The sequence below is a fragment of the Desmodus rotundus genome, chromosome 3 (genome assembly GCF_022682495.2).
Source record: "Desmodus rotundus isolate HL8 chromosome 3, HLdesRot8A.1, whole genome shotgun sequence".
In the NCBI taxonomy this organism is placed as follows: Eukaryota; Metazoa; Chordata; class Mammalia; order Chiroptera; family Phyllostomidae; genus Desmodus; species Desmodus rotundus.
This window is the reverse complement of record NC_071389.1, coordinates 172,774,154-172,793,134: the sequence shown is the minus strand read 5'-3', so window position 1 is coordinate 172,793,134 and position 18,981 is coordinate 172,774,154. Positions and strand designations below refer to the sequence as shown.

The 18,981-nt window shown below is 37.4% G+C and overlaps 1 protein-coding gene across 5 annotated transcripts in view; it reads left to right on the top strand.

Annotated features, from left to right (window-relative positions):
* The window catches only part of PIK3C2G (phosphatidylinositol-4-phosphate 3-kinase catalytic subunit type 2 gamma), a 280,978-nt gene that overhangs the window by 249,569 nt on the left and 12,428 nt on the right, over positions 1-18,981 (top strand). For all 5 annotated transcript variants that reach the window (XR_011651038.1, XM_071221070.1, XM_071221071.1 and 2 more), the window contains one exon: positions 12,049-12,174. Coding sequence is in view for 4 of the 5 variants with exons in the window: in XM_071221070.1 (XP_071077171.1) it covers positions 12,049-12,174 (126 nt within the window). In the remaining variant the exon portion in view is untranslated. The remainder of the gene's footprint in view (positions 1-12,048; positions 12,175-18,981) is intronic.

Genomic DNA, 18,981 nt, shown 5'->3' with positions numbered 1-18,981 from the left:
ACTCAGACTCACTCCCACTGGGCTCCAGCACTCGTACAGCAGCTTGAAGGGCACCAGGGGCATATAGAGACAAACAAGCTTCTGGCTTCATGGGAAGAGCTGGAGGAGAGCTTCCTCCCAGACAGAACTGCAGGCAGGGACCACTGTATCTTTCTGAGCCCTCCCCCACACAGAGCCACAGGGAAGCGGCACCATATCTGAATCTCCATCAACCTGGTAAGCCCCTCCCTGACAATTACCCAAGGGTCCATCCCTTCCAACTTAGAAGCCCACACAATCAACCCTCCCACCATGGTAACAGTGGCTTTTCCACATGAAGGGTTGGGCTAGGCACAGGCTTCAGACCATCCTAAATCCACTCAAACAAGCAACAGCTGAGACCAGCCCCTGTACCTCTCACTGAGTGGCCCCAGGCCCAGCACTAGCAGCAGCCATCTGCAGATTGCTTTAGAGCTTGCACCTGGGCGGGGGGGGGGGGGTTCCAAGACAGAACACAGGTGGAGGCTGACCTTGGCCTGCACCACCTGGGAAATCCCAGAGCCTGAACACACAGCAGACAGTTACAGACCATGTCAGAGCACCACCCAACCATTTCCACAAGCCAGAGTGAGGTGGTTGTTGACCAGGGGTCACAGCCAGTCCTACCAGCTGTCTGGACTGGGTAAATCCCTCCCATTGACCTGCTGACAGCAATAAAGACTCATCTCCAGGAGGAGAGTGTACTCAGCCCACACAGAGGGAGCACCTCAAGCACACAGCTCAGGAGATAGGTGAGGTTGTGCCACTGGACCCTACAGGACACCTACTGTATTAGGCCATGCTACCAAAACACAGAGTCAAAGCAGCCCTACCTAATACATAGAAACAAACACATGGAGGCTGCCAAAATGAGGAGACAAAAAAATGTGGCCCAAATGAAAGAATAGAACAAAACTTCAGAAAAAGAACTAAACAATATGGAGATAAGCAATCTATCAGATGCAGAGTTCAAAACACTGGTTATGAGGAAGCTCAAAGAACTCAGGGGGTACTTCTGTGGCATAAAAAAGACCCAGGCAGAAATGAAGGATATACTGACTGAAATAAAGGATAATTTACAAGGAATCACCAGTGGATGAAGCCAAGAATCAAATCAATAATTTGGAACTTAAGGAAGAAAAAGACATCCAATTAGTACAGCAAGAAGAAAAAAAGAATAAAAAAAATCCAGAATAACTTCCCTCTGGTACAACTTCAAATGTTCAACATTCACATCATAGGGTGCCAGAAGAAGAAGCAAAAGAGCAAGAAATTGGAAACCTATATGAAAAAATAATAAAAGAAAACTTCCCTAATTGGTTAAGGAAATAGACATACAGTGCTGGAAGCACAGAGAATCCTGAACAAGTTGGACCCAAAGAGGACAAGACAAATCATAATTAAAATGCCAAAGGTTAAAGATAAAGAGAGAATCTTAAAAGCAGCAAGAGAAAAGCTGATAATTACCTACAAAGGAGTTTCCCTAAGACTGTCAGCTGACTTCTCAAAAGAAACCTTGCAGGCTAGAAGGGATTGGCAAGAAGTATTCAAAGTAATGAAAAGCAAGGACTTAAAACTAAGATTACTCTATCCAGCAAAGCTATCATTTAGAATGGAAGGGTTGATAAAGTGCTTCCCAAAGTAAAGTTAAAGGAGTTCATCATCACCAAGCCCTTATTATATGAAATATTAAAGGGACTTATTTAAGAAACAAAATTAGATCAAAACTATGAACAATAAAATGGCAATAAATGCATAACTATATCAACAATTGAATCTAAAAAACAAACTAACCAAACAAGCAGAACAGAAACAGAATCGTAGATAATGGAGAACACTGGGATGGTGGCCAGTGTGGAGGGAGGTCTGGAGGAATGGGGGAAAAAGTGAAGGGATTAGGAAATACAAATGGGTAGCTACAGAATAAGCAGGGGGGTGTTAAGAGCAAGTGTAGGAAATGGAGTTGCCAAAGAAATTATACACGTGACCCATAGAGATAAACAAAAGAGGGGGGATCGCTGGAGGGAGTAGGGGGTGCTGGGTGAGGGGGACAAAGGGGGAAAAATTGGGGCAACTGTAATAGCATGATCAATAGCATGATCAATAAAAACATGTCTAACCTCAAAAATATGTGTAATAAAATAAAATAATAAAATGGAAATTCTTTGGCTGGGAAAGGAAGATTCACTTAAGTATCTACATAATATATATTATAAAAAGTAGAATAATAAAAATAGTATTAATCAAGTTAAAAGAACTCATATATGTATATGGTGTATTAATTGAAAATAGTCCTCTTGCAAAATAAATTGTTATTTCAGAAGTTTTGTCACCGCTCAAAACATTTTAGAACACGCCTGTTGGCGTGGCTTTTAGATCCGGCATGTAAACCACAGCAGACCTGGTGATGTCATTGAATAGCCATCCCTCATTTTTTATCAAAAGCAGTATTAACCAACTTGGTCACCCACTTTATTCACCAGATGAATCCCCAAATTACCTTTGACAGTTTTCAAAAATGCATTTTATACTCAGATGAAGCTGCACCACCAATAAGGACATTCGAAACAAATGTAATGCAGGCTTGAAAAGAGGGGAGTGAGTGAGCAAGAGTTTGAGATTTAGACAAATATGAGTAAATGGCAAATGATCAGCTGAATCCCACCAAAAGGAAATAACACGTAGGGCCACTGGAGCCTCTGCATTGCCGATGCCCTCTGAAGACAATAAATAATGAAGCACTGCTTCCTGCAGTCTGATTTCTCACTCCGCGCGCTGATTCCTCTCTTCTCCCCAGTCTCTTATCTTGCCCCGATATTCATTCCTAGGCCTCTTCTCTTTTCTATCTTCAGCCTTGTGGCTTTAAATAACATTTACATGTCTTTCTTTTCTGTATTTATAACTCCAGCTTGAATCTTTCCCTAAAATCCAGAGTTGTATGTACAGCTGATTATTCAGCAATTCTGTAGACGTCACAAGCTTAACATACACCAAATAAAATTTATGATTATTGCCCTCCTAAGCCTGCTTCTTTTGCAGTCTTTCTTATCTCAGGAAATAGCACCTTCATCATGCTAATACTCAGGTTAAAATCCTCAGAGTCATTTTGACTTATTTCACAAACTACATTCAGTTTATCAGCAGATCATGTTAGCTCTGCGTTCAAAATAAATCCAGAATTTCACCACTTTTCACACCCACTGTTATCACCATTGGTTCAAGCAACCATCATCTCTCAACCCAATTACTCCAGTAGCCTCCTTAACAGGTCTCCCTGTGCCTGCCCTTATTTCTTTACAATCTCTTCCTAAGCTAGCAACCAGAATACTCCTTTCAGAAAAAAATCAGATCCTGTTATTTCTCTCTTCGTATTGTTTTGGGGAAGAAGTCTCATATCACATACAATGAAAGCCAAAGTACTTATTTGTAAAGATCTGGGAGGTACTACCAGGCTGGCCCTCTTGCCCTCTCTGCCCTCACCTCCTACTACAGATTCCTACAGTCACCCCATTTCATCTCGAGTGACTTCCTTGCTGTCCCTTAAATATTGCAAGCATGGTTTTGCCCCCAGGACAATGGCACCTCCCACTCAGTTTATCTGGAATGCTCTTTCAGGCACATGTCTCAGATTCTCCAGGGCTTGGTCTCCCATGCCCTGAATAACCATGCTTTATCGCCACCTTTTCTGTGTGAAGTCCTCACTCACTCTCACAGGTGAAACTGCAAAACCACCCCTCTTTGTTGCTACTTTCAAAATTCTTTTCTTAACTTATTTTCTCCACTGCCCTGTATCACTACTGTAACCTCAGGGGCTAAAACAGAGCCAAGTACAGAGTAGCTGCTCAATGAATACTCAGCTAAAAGAAAGAATGCCAAATTACTTCTGATGTGAACAAGTAAGAACCCAGATCTTTCTCACCTTCCAAAAATCATCACAATGAAGCTCTCATGGCTTGCTTTTTTCACAGCTAGTCCTTCTGCTTACCTGAAGACACAGATAACATCATAATATGTTAAAATAACAAAAATTTATCTGTAAACCTTCAACATATTTTCTTTGCTCATTTCAAGTTTTAACTGTTATTTTTTGAGCCTTTACTATTTTCACATGCCTAAGTAATCAGCCTAAAGAGTTGTATTTGATTTGATTTTGGTATTAACATGAATTATTATGCCTGAAGTTTTGTTACATTTAATATTAAGTTTGATGAAAAGAATTGCTTATCTTATATTAAATCTTTGAAGCTTAGCTCTAAGAATTACTTCCCTCCTGTGAGATCACAAGCTAAAACAAAATTGCTGGAATGTTTTTCCTTTCAAAGGTGCAGAAATATGATTTATTCTAGTGAACAGAGACTAACAAAGTAATGCAGTTATTTAGAAGTTTGGTCTTGGTCTAATATTATTTTTAAATAATATTTTAGTTTATATGACAACAATATAAAAATTATTTAGATTTGAAATACTTTTTGAACTCTCTCTGGTATTTTCCAGGTAGCCCACCTTAAAAGGCTCTCTTCCATTGGCTGGCACGCACAATCTCTGCACCTCTCTGTGCATTCCAGTCAGCAATGTCTCCCCCAGTTTAACGGATTCCCGTGGTCTGTGTTATTTCTTCCACTCTGTTTTCTTCTTCCTGTTCCAGAACATGAGCATTTCAGTAGGCTCCCAAAGTAATCAGTAAGGATGCCAGACTCTCTTCTGGAGAAGGCTCACACTCTTGCACTGTAATAGAAGATAAGTTATCTCAAATGAGGAACAAGTAATCTGAGGGAAAAAAAGAAAACACCTTGACTTGGGTGCTGTTTAATCCTTTCATAAGATACAAAATGGGAGAAAATAGTTACTATATAAAATTAATGGGAAAGAGAGAGAAGTAGAGTCAAACATAACAGCAACAACCTCAGGCTAAACACACACACATATTAAAGTGTTCTTACATTTTATTTTTTACTTAGAAAGTTTCCTAAAATTATAATGTGTATGTGTAGCCTGGGATTGGCCCCTATTTTTTTTTTAGCAATTAATGAATTTTTTATTAAATCATTTTGTTGTTATTCTATTACAGTTGTCCCAATTTTTCCCCCTTTGCCTTCCTCTGTCCACCCCACCACCCACTCCCACAGTCAATTCCCACACTGCTGTCCATGTCCATGGGTCATTCACACATGTTCTTTGTCCAGTCCCTTCCCCTTCTTTCCACTATTATCCCCCTTGCCCCTCCCCTCTGGTCACTTTCAGTCTGTTCCATGTCTCCGTGTCTGTGGTTCGTTTTGTTCATTAGTTTATTTTGTTCATTAGATTCCTCTTAAAGGTGAGATTATAAGGTATTTGACCAGATGGCTTTTACCAAATGGCTTATTTCACTTAGCATAATATACTCCAGTTGCATCTGGTAGGAGTTGCAAAAGGTGGGAGTTCCTTCTTCTGCTGGGTAGTATTCCACAGTTTTTTATCCTTTTTTTTTTAATTTTTTTAAAATTTTTATTGTTATTCAATTACAGTTGTATGCCTTTTCTCCCCTTCCCTCCCCCACACCCCAGCTGAACCCACCTCCCTCCCCCACCCCCACCATCCCCCCCGATTTTGTCCATATGTCCTTTATAATAGTTCCTGCAATCCCCTCTTCCCACTGTCCCCACCCCACTCCCCCCTGGCCACTGCTAGACTGTTCCCAACCTCAATGTCTCTGGTTGTATTTTGTTTGCTTTTTTCTTCTATTGATTATGTTCCAGTTAAGGGTGAGATCATATGGTATTTGTCCCTCACCGCCTGGCTTATTTCACTTAGCATAATGCTCTCCAGTTCCATCCATGCTGTTGCAAAGGGTATAAGCTCCTTCTTTCTCTCTGCTGCGTAGAATTCCATTGTGTAAATATACCATAGTTTTTGGATCCACTCGTTTGCTGATGGGCACTTAGGTTGCTTCCAGTACTTGGCTATTGTAAATTGTGCTGCTATGAACATTGGGGTGCACAGGTTCTTTTGGATTGGTGTTTCAGGGTTCTTAGGGTATAATCCCAGCAGCGGAATTACTGGGTCAAAGGGCAGTTCCATTTTTAGTTTTCTGAGGAAATTCCATACTGTTTTCCACAGTGGCCTCACCAGTCTGCATTCCCACCAACAGTGCACTAGGGTTCCCTTTTCTCCGCATCCTCTCCAACATTTGTTTGTAGATTTGTTTATGTTGGCCACTCTGACTGGTGTGAGATGGTACCTCATTGTGGTTTTAATTTTCATCTCTCTGATGACTAGTGATGCTGAGCATCTTTTCATATGTCTCTGGGCCCTCTGTATGTCTTCCTTGGAGAAGTGTCTGTTCAAGTCCTTTGCCCATTTTTTAATTGGGTTGTTTGTCTTCCTGGAGTGGAGTCATGTGAGTTCTTTATATATTTTGGATATCAGGCCCTTGTCTGAGCTATCATTGGCAAATATGTTTTCCCATACTGTTGGTTCTCTTTGTAATTTGGTGCTGTTTTCTGCTGCAGCAATTTTGAGAAAGAAGAACAAAGCAGGAGGGATCACAATACCTGATATCAAACTGTATTTACATTAAAGTTTCTTATGTACAGATACAAATAGATAGATGATAGATAGATACATAGGTAAATAGATACACGATAGATGATAGATAGATAGATAATAGATAGATAACCATACTATATAGCCATCTCTGGAACATAGAAATCCTAAACCTATCATGTATAGGTTCCTGAATCATGTATACCTTTTTAAAAATTTTTCCAGACCCTGACCAGTATGGCTCAGTTGGTTGAAAATCATTCTGCAAAGCAAAAGATCATTGGTTCAATTCCCACTCAGGTCACTGCAGGTTCAGTCCCCAGAACTTGACATTGTATATTTTTTCCTAAGTTTTGTCTTCTATGTAGTGTATTGTTTCAGTTCTAACTATTGTTTTAACTTTGTTAGATACAGTTCATCATCCCAGGCCCTTATAACTCAGTCCTGATTATCTGATCCAGCCTATTAGCCATCAAACTCAGGTTACTGACACGTGTACATCATATTTCTATATCTTTATTTAAATCATGATAACACTGGTTAGAAGGAAGAGACCAAGGCAAATATTTGAGGTACATAACACGTATATTTTACCTCTGAATTACTAGTTTCTGCTTCTTGCTGCAATCCACCTTCTTTCCCTAATATGAAGGATAACATCAATCTAACCTTTCATTATATCATCTTTTTCTTTGCAATTCCTCAGTAATGACTAACAAAACATAGTCTCTCTCTCTTACTTGTACAATTTTGTCAGCACTTGGGGATAGAAAATGAGTTAGTAAATTTGAAATTATTTAAAGGAGTTCTGTGAAATTGTGAAAAAGAAAAGTTTAATTACCAGCTAACTCATAAACAACTTTTCAGATTGCCTATTGAATAGATTGTAAAAAATAAATGAGGTTTAAAGCCTTACTTCTTGCATGTTATTAAGACTGAGAAATGGAAAAACTTGCCAAATTTCACAAGATACTCAGTAACAAAGTCTGGAGCTCTAATTAGAATTCTGAATTTTTAGAAGCAATTCAATTTGTTATGTATTGACTCAGAAAAGGAATTCTGTCTGCTGTACTGGCGTCTGTCTAGTTGTTTAACTACATCATGTTGATTTACGCATGCCAACATGATGATGAAAATGAGTTTATTAGCTCTTTGAAGTGAGAAACTATCTCAATTACTTTTCCGTGTCCTCTCACAGACCATCCAAAGTGTTAGACACATGGTAGTTTGATTTTTACATTGATTTTTTTTTAATTATTAGAAATCAGCTAAAGAGAACAAGAATTTTATTAAATACTTAAACTGGTGTGAAATGAAGCAGAACACCATCCTAAGTTAATTCATGAGGACCTGAAATTATTCCACTGTATATTAACCAACACATACAGGAAGATTGGATTCCTTTAACTAAAGCACATGACAAACCATATATCACAAGCACTTTTATTGCGCATCTGTACTTTTATCATACGTTGACATTTTGTTTTTTTAAACCCTCTTCATGGTGTCTAGTCTGAGTTTTGAAATTGCAATTTGACAGGCACATAGAACAGGAAAATGCTTTTTTATTGTGTTGTTTTGTTTTTGGCATAGACCTCAGGTTTTTATAGCCCTATCGTATTTTAATCATCATGAGTTGATTTTCTCCAAAGCTTATGTTATACTAAGATTGGAAACATTTAAGTTTAAAAAAACTTGATGTAAAATTCTCATAAATTATTCATCAAAAGTATAATAACCTGTTAAATACAATTAAGTTTTGAATTAATTTGTAGAGTTTCCAAAGTGTCTGATGTTTTTAAACCAGTATTTTTATCACATTCCTGATAAAACTTGATCTAGAGGTGCTCTTATTCTGAATATGACAGTGTCCTTTAGCAGTCTTTGTAGAGTCAGTAGGAGGTAGTGGCTAAGAGCATAGAGGTCTTACAGAGAAATCTTTTCAGTAAAATAAAGACAATAACACTGGCTCAAGGATTATTTAAAGAGAGGGTTTTAAATTAGTATATACTCACTATACAGTAGCTATTATTGTTACTATCTATGAAAAAATGCCTTCCTCATACACTCATATAAAAATACTGAAGGGTTTCTAGTATATCCTACAATGTGAGATGGTTTTATTTGCTCTCTAAACAGTTTATATTGGGCTTTGTTTTTATACCAACATGTTACTGTTTACTTTTATTTTTCTTTGTTTTGTTAAATAAACCATGTTGTCAACATACTGTCAGTCACTGACCAAAAGAACAAAAGTGGCACTGAAAACCATTCTGTGTGCAATCCAGAGCAAAAAAAAAAAAAGCAGAAAATTGGTATTTTTAATTATTCCTATGCCTAAAGCAATAACCATTTGCAAACCAACATTGTGAACAAAGACTTACTAATATACATATACATATTTTACATTTTATAAACTAAAATAATAACAAAGCCAAGAATCCCTAATATTTCACTCTTCAATAACAAAAGAAGCCTCTCCTCCAGTGAATGCTAAGAATATCCTAAGGCCTTCATTTCCAATCTTTTTAAAGAATCATCTCATTTTAAACCTAAAAACATAATTCCCACATCTGTATGACACATTGTTCCTCTATAGAGAAGATGTGCTAATATGGATCTTCCTTCCTGTCTTCACCCAAAAGTTCCCATAAAGCACTTGTCCTGTTAATTTCAAGGCTCCAATTCCTGTTTCTTCCATGTATTCCAAAAAAGGAGGACATGAGGAGAGAAACTTGTATGAGGATGAGAGAGTATATGGGAATTTAGCATAAAAATATGACTTTAGATCACAATTTATTAGTCTCCCAAGAAATTATCAGGTCATCATTGACTTCTAGAAGGAGATTTTTAATATATTGTTGTGCTTATTGTCAGGATTTTTAAGACTTTAAGTGAAAGAAGTCCAGAGAGTTGGGGGAGACTACCACAGGGGAGGAAGACTCCAGCAAGGTAGACAGCAATTAGAGATCACTACCCAGGTGAAAACAAGAATGTTGTCAAGGGTTTCATTGTGAGAATGAGTACAAATAATTATGTTACAAATCCAGTCTAGCTCTAGCTGAGGCCAGAAAGAGGCAAAGAAGGAGAGTAAGCATCTAACTGTTTAACACAATCTGAGAGATGAGATAAAGTCAAAGTCTTAGAAGCAGAACATTGAGATACTGGACATAATAAGCACATCTTAACACAAATACTCCTGATGAGCCACAAAACCCAATGATGGGCATGAGAAGATCAGATCTAACAGAGAAATGTCTTCTAACTGCTAAGTGTTCAAGCTAAACACCTAGGACAGACTTTAAAAACAGAGCCTAAGATACATCCAATTTACCCTGCAGTGGGCTTTTTACTGCATAGAATTATAACAACAAATACTGCAATAGGTAAGAGCACTATTTAAATCAAATCTTAGGATGTTAGAAAGGCTTCTAGTTTTTATATACATTATAAATTATGATTCAACCAATAACTATTGGGTACTTTCAAAGAGCTAGACACTATGAATACATAACTCAGGCATTCAGTCATTTGATAACTATTGATTTAGTGTCCACTCTATACCAAATACTTTGTTAGAGACAGGATGTTGATAGAAAAAGAAAGAAAGAAAAGAAATGCTATAACAGGAATACATGGCTATGAGAGAAAAGAAAAGAGTAAGGTAAAAGAAAGCCCAATTTCAAGTGGGGATTTTAAATTTTTAGCTGGGGATTTAGAAACATTGGAAGTTCAGGAGAAAGGAACTGAGTGTGGGGGAGGGGTAGCAGGGTAGAGAGTAACCAACCGAGAAAAGCTCAAAGGAGGTATGGGGGAGGGAGGCTTGGAAAAGAATTTCTAATCTCATAAGGAAGATAACACACATAGAACTATTTTTAAAATGTAGAAAATAATAAATATTTTAACAGAAAATCTAGAAAATATATAACCCAAAGTTAGTATAAGCAACAAAATAAAGTTTACAGGACCTCACGCTATCTTCTGAGCAAAGTAAAAATATTAGCCAGAGTTTTGGAAGAAAGTAGCATCATTGTTTGACTTCAATCCACCGTGAATGAGAAAGTTCTCTGACTCAGGAAACTTCTCATTGCTTAGAATGTTAACTCTGCATCCCCAAGTCTTACGACTCTTCAGGTCAAGTGCAAATTGTAAAGGCCTAAAAGCAGCAAGAGTTAAAAATCCTGAGGTGAGACATTTAGGCAAGTAGGGGTTATATAATTATTTTAAAGTAAAATTTAATTCACATATACATAACAGCAAAGGGTGAGGTGAGAATTATTGATAAGGAGCCAGCTAGTGATTTCTTTAATAAATTAACTGATATCTTTAAGGAACAGAATATGGTGTCAGTAAGAAGAGGGAAAAAAATAGTGTTGATAAGACTTTCTTAAAGACTTGAGAAATCAATGCCTGTATTTGACTCTGCTAAGGACAGACTAAGCCCATTGCTCAGACCTAATGCACCCCTGACTTAAATTGAAACCTGTGCTGTTCTATTACTCTAAAAACTGCAGGATATTCAAGAAACTGCCAAGCACACTATCTTGAAAATAGAGGCCCAAATCTTGAGTTGCTAAATGCTTGGAAAAGGTTGGCACATAAAAGATTTTCCCCTTTCTGTAATTGGGAGTTTATTCTTCAGGCAGTTTGGAATCCTTGGCTGTTTTAAGAAGTAAGGTAACATGATCAAACCAGCTTTAAAGGAGGTTAAATACAACAGTGATGAAAATTTTTCAAACAGTGGATACACTCTTCAAATGACATAGTAAGAAATCAAAATGTGCATAATAAGGAAAGATGGGGAAAAATGAGAGAAGTTCCAAAGCCAGTGTGGGGAAGGTGGTAGGTTGGGGGCAATGGTTAGGAATAATGGGAAGAGAGAGTCCAGACTCACCCGCTTGGCTTCATTGCTCAGGCTGCCAGGCAGGCAAGTTTTGGGACTCCATGGAATATAATTTAAAAAGGGTTATCCAATATATTTTAGGAAAATTTAGATAATAAAATTATCATAACCATCTTATAAATATATTAAAGTTTTAGGTCTAGTAAATGTTTTAATTAAATTTTGATTTAAAATGTAATATTATATAATATACATATGTATGTCATTGAATGGTACATTTTATTTTACATGTTAAGCTTGAATTTTTTTTAAGTGGTATACAGTATCCAGAGTCACTTAATTATTGTCTCTGCTTGTGGCTAATATTCAGCTCTTGACCATGTCTATGAAAAATGCAATTTTAGTTTTGACTGTAAAAAACAAATTAATTTAATGGGCTTTCAAATATAGTTCTCTTCCACAACAATTTTATTCTATTAAACTATACTCAAATTATTTCTGAACAATGATGTTATTCTTTTTTATTGTTTTCTCATTTTCTGATCATCAGAGTGACGGTGAGAAACCTTGATCCTGACTTTGGTCTGGATAGATGTTTAGTAGCTTCATATTTGTTTTCTTTGGTAGCAACATGCGTTCATATTTATGATCCTTTTCCTTTGCAGCATCTCCCAGATGGCTCCATGCCCAGTGCACATGTTGAGTTTTATCTTTTACCACATCCCAGTGAAGTCCGTAGGAGGAAAACAAAATCTGTTTCAAAATGTACCGACCCCACATACAATGAAATTGTAAGTATGATTCATCTCTTGTTCAGTCGTTTTGTATTTTTCTTACCATTTTTCAGCCTAACAACCAAATATGAAAAATTTGCAGTAATTGGCAACATTTTTCCATAAACAGTAGACATTTCCCAAAAATAGCCACTGTGTGCCAATCTCTATTCTAGACGCTATGGGAACTGGAAAATACAGATACTGCTTTCAAAGTTTTCATGAACCAATTTTCAAACTGTGGCTAGCCTCCAGTGAGAGCCACAGACTCTATAGCATTTACTTCACACACGAATATTATCCCTGACTTCATCTTATTTTTCTAACCTTACTTTCCTTTACCTGGTTTCCCTTGCCTAACAGTCTAATCATAGTCTAACCTGTATATAGAAAAATACATATCATGAAATCATATTTGCAAAATCTAAAAAAAATAAGTACAAAATGCAAATTAAATTACAGTTCATTTATATGAGATACAGCCATTTCATCTGTATTATACAATTTGAACATCTAAGCCCCTACTTCTATCTAAGGCAAATCCTCCATTTATTCTCGATTCCTTCTTTCCAATCTGTACCTTGCTCAGTTGACTATTTGCTCTTCTTAAGGCTGTCTCATCCACTGAATCCTTGACTCAGAAATCTTAAAAAAACAAAACTCCTCAACTCAATGTTTCTAAAGCATTCAATTTTTCTTTCCCTCCTTGTCATCTCCAAACTTTTACAGAATTAACATTTCCTGCACTCCCTTCATCATCTCCTCTTCACCCTTGGATCCTGTGCGGGTGGATTCTGACTTTCGTTGATGCAGCTCTATTCAAGTGCCGCCTGCAGACAGTTGTGGAATCCCCTCAGCCCTCAGGCGCTCCTCCCCTGAATTACACAGCAACACTGTTGACTTTGTCCTTTTTCTTGCCACACCCCTTTGTTTCTTGAGTCCAAACTTTTCTCAATTCCTTTCTATCCTCTCTAACCACTCCCTCCTTTTTCATTTACATTCTTCCTCCTCCAGTACTGTTGTTTATTGTAGTTCTGACATCTGAATATCCTTATCTCTTCTTGATATTTATTCCCTCAGATTATCTTGTGTTCCACACATTTTCATTTATCACCCATATTTAGTTTTCATCTGAATCTCTTCCTCAAGCTCTGGCTTCTCTCCTAATCTTTTGACCGCACTTCTGCCTCATCACTGAAGAGCTCATTTGGATGTCTTCTAGCCACTTTTAAACCGGGCTTTCCTCCTCCGTTAACCATCTCAAAGGATAACTTCTAATGCTATCTCCCTGTCTCTCAATCACATGTCCAGACAGTCACCAAATTTGATCGGTTCTACTTGTGTGGCTTCCTGTCTCTTAAATCTATCACCTCCTCTTGGTTCTACTACCTTTCTTTGCTTGAGGTTCTTGTGACTTTGGCTACTATGATGGCCTTCTACCTGACTCCTGTCTTATGTTTTTTGGTTAAATCTTTTATATTTCTACCTAAAATGTCTTCCAAAACCTAGTCATATTTATTAATCTCCTGTTTAACCTCTTTTAAATCCCTCACTGCCTACTCTACAATGTCAGAACTCTAAACATGACATTCATAGCCTTTAAAACTTGTCTCAGTAATTTTCTTAATTTGTCTCTTGGAGCATAAGCTTTTAAAAAAATTGTTTTGGGATAATTATAGATTCACATGTAGTTGGAAGAAAAAATACAGAAAGGATTCAAATACCCTTTAACCATTTTCCCCCAAATGGTAACATCTTTCGTGACCATGGTACATGATCACAACCAGGAAGCTGATGTTAATGCAATCCACTGACCTTATTTAGATTTAACCAGTTTTATGTGTGCGCTTGTGTATGTGTGTATGTGTGTGTTTAGGTCTATGCATTTTCATCACATGTATAGATTTTTGGGACACCAGCACAGTCAAGATGCAGAACAGTTCCATCACAAAAATTCCTGGTGCCACCCTAATACGTTATACCGTATTATAGCCAGAGACACTTCCCTCGTTCCAACACAACCTCGCAAGCCACTGGCGACTACCATCATGTTCTCCAACCCTATGACTTTGTTATTCATATTATATAAACAGAATCATTCAATTTGGAACATTTTGAGATTGGCTTAGTTTTGCTCACGCTAATTTCCTAGAGATGCATCCAAGTAGCTGCACGTGTCAATAGTTTATTCCTTTTCACTGCTGAGTAGTAGTCATGGACAGCTTTTTCACTGTTCACACATTCAAGCGCATCTGGGTTATCTCTGGTTCGGGATTACTACAAAGTTGCTATAAATATTTATTTATATAAACCTATAAATGTATAGGTTTTTGTGTGAACATAAGTTGTAATTGCTCTAGGATAAGAGTTCAAGTGTGTAATTACTGGGGTATATAGTAATGGTGTATTTAGTTTTATAAGAAACTGCCATACTTTTTCTATACCAATTTACACTCCCACCAGCAGTGCATGAGTGACCCAGTAGAAACCTCATCTTTGCCAGCATCTGGTATTATCACTATTTTTTAATTGAAGTTTAATAGGTACAGAGTGATATCTTGCTGTTTTAATTTTTATTTACATAATAATAAATGATGTCGTACCTCTTTTCATGTGCTTATTTACCATCTGTATATCCTCTTTACTGAAAAGTCTTTGCTCATTTTTAATTGGGTAGTTTGCATTTTACTGTTAAGTTTTGAGAGTTCTTTATATATTCCAGATACCACTCCTTAACAGATATTTGATTTGCAAATATTTTCCCCCATTCTGTAACTGGTCTTTTCATCTTTTTCTCAGGGCTTTTCAAGTAAAATTTTTCGTTTTGATGAAAGTCCAATTTATCAGGGGTTTTTTTTATAGATTGTGCATTTGGTGTCAAGCCTAAGAACTCCTCACCTAACACTAAGTCCTACAGATTTTCTCCTATATATTTTCTTAATATTTTAGGGTTTAAATTTTATATTAAGTACATTATTCATTTTGAGTTAATTTTTAAAATAAAGTCTTAGGTTTGGGTTAGGGTTTGTTTTTTGGTCTATGAATGCCAAATTCTAGCGTCCTTTGTCGGGAAGGCAATTCTTTATTGAATATCTTTTGCACCTTTGTCAATAATTGAGGGTTCATGCCCATTTATTGTCCCATACTTAGCCATATTCCCGAGTCACATCAGACAGCTTGTCATTTCCTGAATGGTCCCGAAGACTTCAGAGGTGAAGCTCAGGTGGCACTCAGCCTCTCTGTTCTTCGCTGCTGACTCTGAAGCTCAGTTCACATGTGGACACTGTGAACCACTCTCTCCTCCTGGACTCTTACACCACACTTAGCCCCTTTCACTTAGTCCTTAGTCATACACATTTCTTCTGACAGTATGTTATACACATTTTTGGGACAAGGAAATGCCTTATATTTCTCTGTATTTTTAAAATTTAGTTACTTCTATAAAGACTTGTGAAATTGAATATTTAGGGTAGTTTTATAAGTGATACTTTGTGTTTGTGTATAAAACTATAACCATGTATGTGTGCGTGTGTAAATATATTCACATATACATATTTATGTATATAGAGAGAAAGAGGGAGGAGATTAAGACTTCTCCAATTTAGTAAGGAAAGGTATTTTGACATTTTTTTATTTGTCATGATGTCAACAGCTGAGATGTACAACTCCCAACAATATCACTAGCTTCTACACTTTTTGAGTGTAACACCCCTTTCTCCAAAATCAACAAACTTCTCAGACTCAGTGATGTAGTTCAGCACGTCATGACCAAAAGCCATTAATAATTCAGGAGAGTTTAAATAAACTTGTGTTTTAATTATTTCAAGGTTTATGTATTATTAAAAACTAGTAAATATATGTGCATGGAGATTATATGCTTGTTATGTCCATAACTTTTCTGATGGCTTGTGATAATGTTGGGCCTGTATACATGCATGGGCCACTGATTAGAAATCACTGAAATAATTTCTCCTTTAGTCTATACTTATAACACAAATATACCCCATTTATACTTTGAACACATGTAAAATTGTTTTAAAAGCTGTATTACATGCATAGCAAACTCTGATTTACCCACATTCCAGATTTTCAGAAACATGAATTAATGTGTGGATAAGTAACTATTTTGATGGTAATGATCATCATATAAGCAAGTTTGGCAGGAAAGCTGATTCAATTTACAAAGTCATGAAGGGGAAAAAAGGGTTATAATATTTTTATTTTTCCCAGTGTGCTCCATGTCTCTATTAATACAGCAAAAATATTTATTTTGAGAAATGCAAAAATTGCTGCCCACCAGTTTTAACTCTGGTTTTACTTGCTCTGGACCTCAGCTGAGATGTAAGCCCTCAATTCTGTGCCGAACCTCTCAGGCATTTCTGTGCATCCTCAGTAACACTTATTATATTTCTAGGGAGCCCAGTGAATTAGTACATGGCATCTACCTTGCTTTGAACTTCTCCCCTGCTTTGCATCCTGAGTACCACTACATGGGCCACTCACCACAGCTGGGATTTCTCAGCTGCCAAAGCCGTGCATTGCTCCAGGAAGTGGGAGAGAATGGCCTCGCTTTCCCTTCCATATAAATCTCTTAGAGGAACACAAAAGGGTTATTACATTGCATCACCAATGCCTTACAAGGTTCTTCATGAAAATAGTTCTGTTCACTTTTATTCACTGACCTCCTCCTCCCTAAGACCCAGGTATTGCCATGTGTCCCTTTAGTGTCCACCCTTCAGATACTAAAGCTTTCACACAGAGCCAGGCTTGTCGACTTGACACTCCCCAGGTACATCTTAAGCTTTGCCAGCAGTCTCCCTGAAAACCCCCGTCAGGCACGAATCCCAGCGGTAGCCAAGGCTGGGTTCAAGGTGAGGCGGGGCTGGCGGTAGGAATGCCCAGAACTGCACTGCCGCTTTTCAGAAGCACAGCTAGGATTCTGGCTCCAAAACCTTGCTCTTTCCACTCCTCTACCTTCAGCATCTGGTTAAAAACCATTACTTTCTTGAAGGATTGAAAAGAAATCCAGATTCTATCTTATAATAAAATTACCTTAGCATAGTTAATGTATTTTTTGCTTTGGATTCCTTTCTTAGATACTATCCTATTACAAAGCATAAAGGGGAATTAGAAAGGACAGAACATAAACTTTTTGTGTTTTACATACCTTAAAATATTTTCCAGAATGTGCACGAATATCTAGCACAACCCTAGGTATACAATACACTCAGTGAGCTATTTCTATTGTTACCTGTATGGTCTGCTCATTTGCCATTCAGAACATGAAAATTCTGCTTGTAAACCCAGACACTGAGACCCTGCGGTCAAACAGTTTTACCAGGGCCACATAACTAGATTTCAGGTTCCAAAGTGAGTGATTACAAAGCCCACAGTGACCAGGCTTAAACTCTGCTTTGTTCTCCCTCCCTCTCTGCACCCACAAAGTTCTGTTCTCAGTGGTTTTGAACTCTCCCTTTCATTATCCCGCCTCCTCACTCCTCTCCCCACCAGCCCTAGACAAACTTGGGTTTCCATATGATCGTTCTCCCACTGCAATCATAAAATACACTTGAGAACTATCTACTAGACTCTTGTGCCAAACACTGACACAGTGAATGCTTGTATATGTCAGTCCATATTACTTACCTTAAACAATGTTTTTCTGCTTGATGTAACTATTTCAAACCCACAAATTCAACATTTGTCAGGAGGCAAAGAAAACTTGGCTCATGCCTGTGGGTGAAAAGTACTCTATGAAATTTTGATTTCATAAAGTGAAATCAAAAGAGCTGTGCAGCTTTGGTCTGTGTATGTGAAGGTAAAACACATATGAAATAATTTGGTGAAAGTGTCTCAAAGAATATAATCGTTTGTGTACTGCTCTAGCATTACTCACTAATTATTCATTGCACAGTAAGAAAAGAATGCTTATTTTTTTAATAATGCTGTGGGTGCGCTTAAAAATGACCAGATATGTCATCTACGCTGTGCACTGATTGCGTGCACACATAATGAAACGTAAGGCAGAAAATCCACGAACTGATAAAAACTTTGCAGTTCAAATGTTTGTATTTTAACTGAGAAAACAATTAATTTCTAAATTCGCGTCTTGAGAACGTCAATTTACCAAATACCTAGGAGATTCTAGTCTGTCTGCAAGGGTTGTCTCCAGTCAACGAATCCAAAATTCCAAGAAACGCTGTTCTTTTTTGTGTATGTAATGGATCTTATTCAGCTATGATTTATTAGTGCTTAATATGTACCAGGCTTTGTGGTAAGGCTTGTTTGTATTCATTATCTCATGTATTCTTCCCCACAATGGTAAAAGATAAATATTATAATCACCATTATGCAAATAAGATAACATATAATTGACAACAGATTCATGTAAATATTAATAATGGATGTGTTTATTTTAAAGTTACATCTTTAAGGCCTATTAATATCATTCACAGAGTTCTTAAGCCAGACTTCCCAAGGACATAAGGGCTTAGCGTTATTCCACTGTTTGACTTCACATGCAGTAACACTTTGAGGACCCCTTGGCCCATTTCTCTGTGAAATAGGAGATGGATTCATCTGCTGAAAGTGTTGTTCAAGGAAAGTGGACAACCATTTAGACAGTTCAAAACGGCCACTAGAGAGAAAGGAAAAGGAGTTTTGCTCTGAAGTCCTGGAAAAGTCCTGGAAAAGGAGGAGAGAACGGTTCAGAGAGTCCACGCAGGGCATCCGCTGCCGATAAAAAGATGAATTACAGTGGTAGGGTTCTGAGAATTTTAAAGCGGCCCTTCAGTTCCCTTATTACCCCCAGGGAGCTCAGTGGAT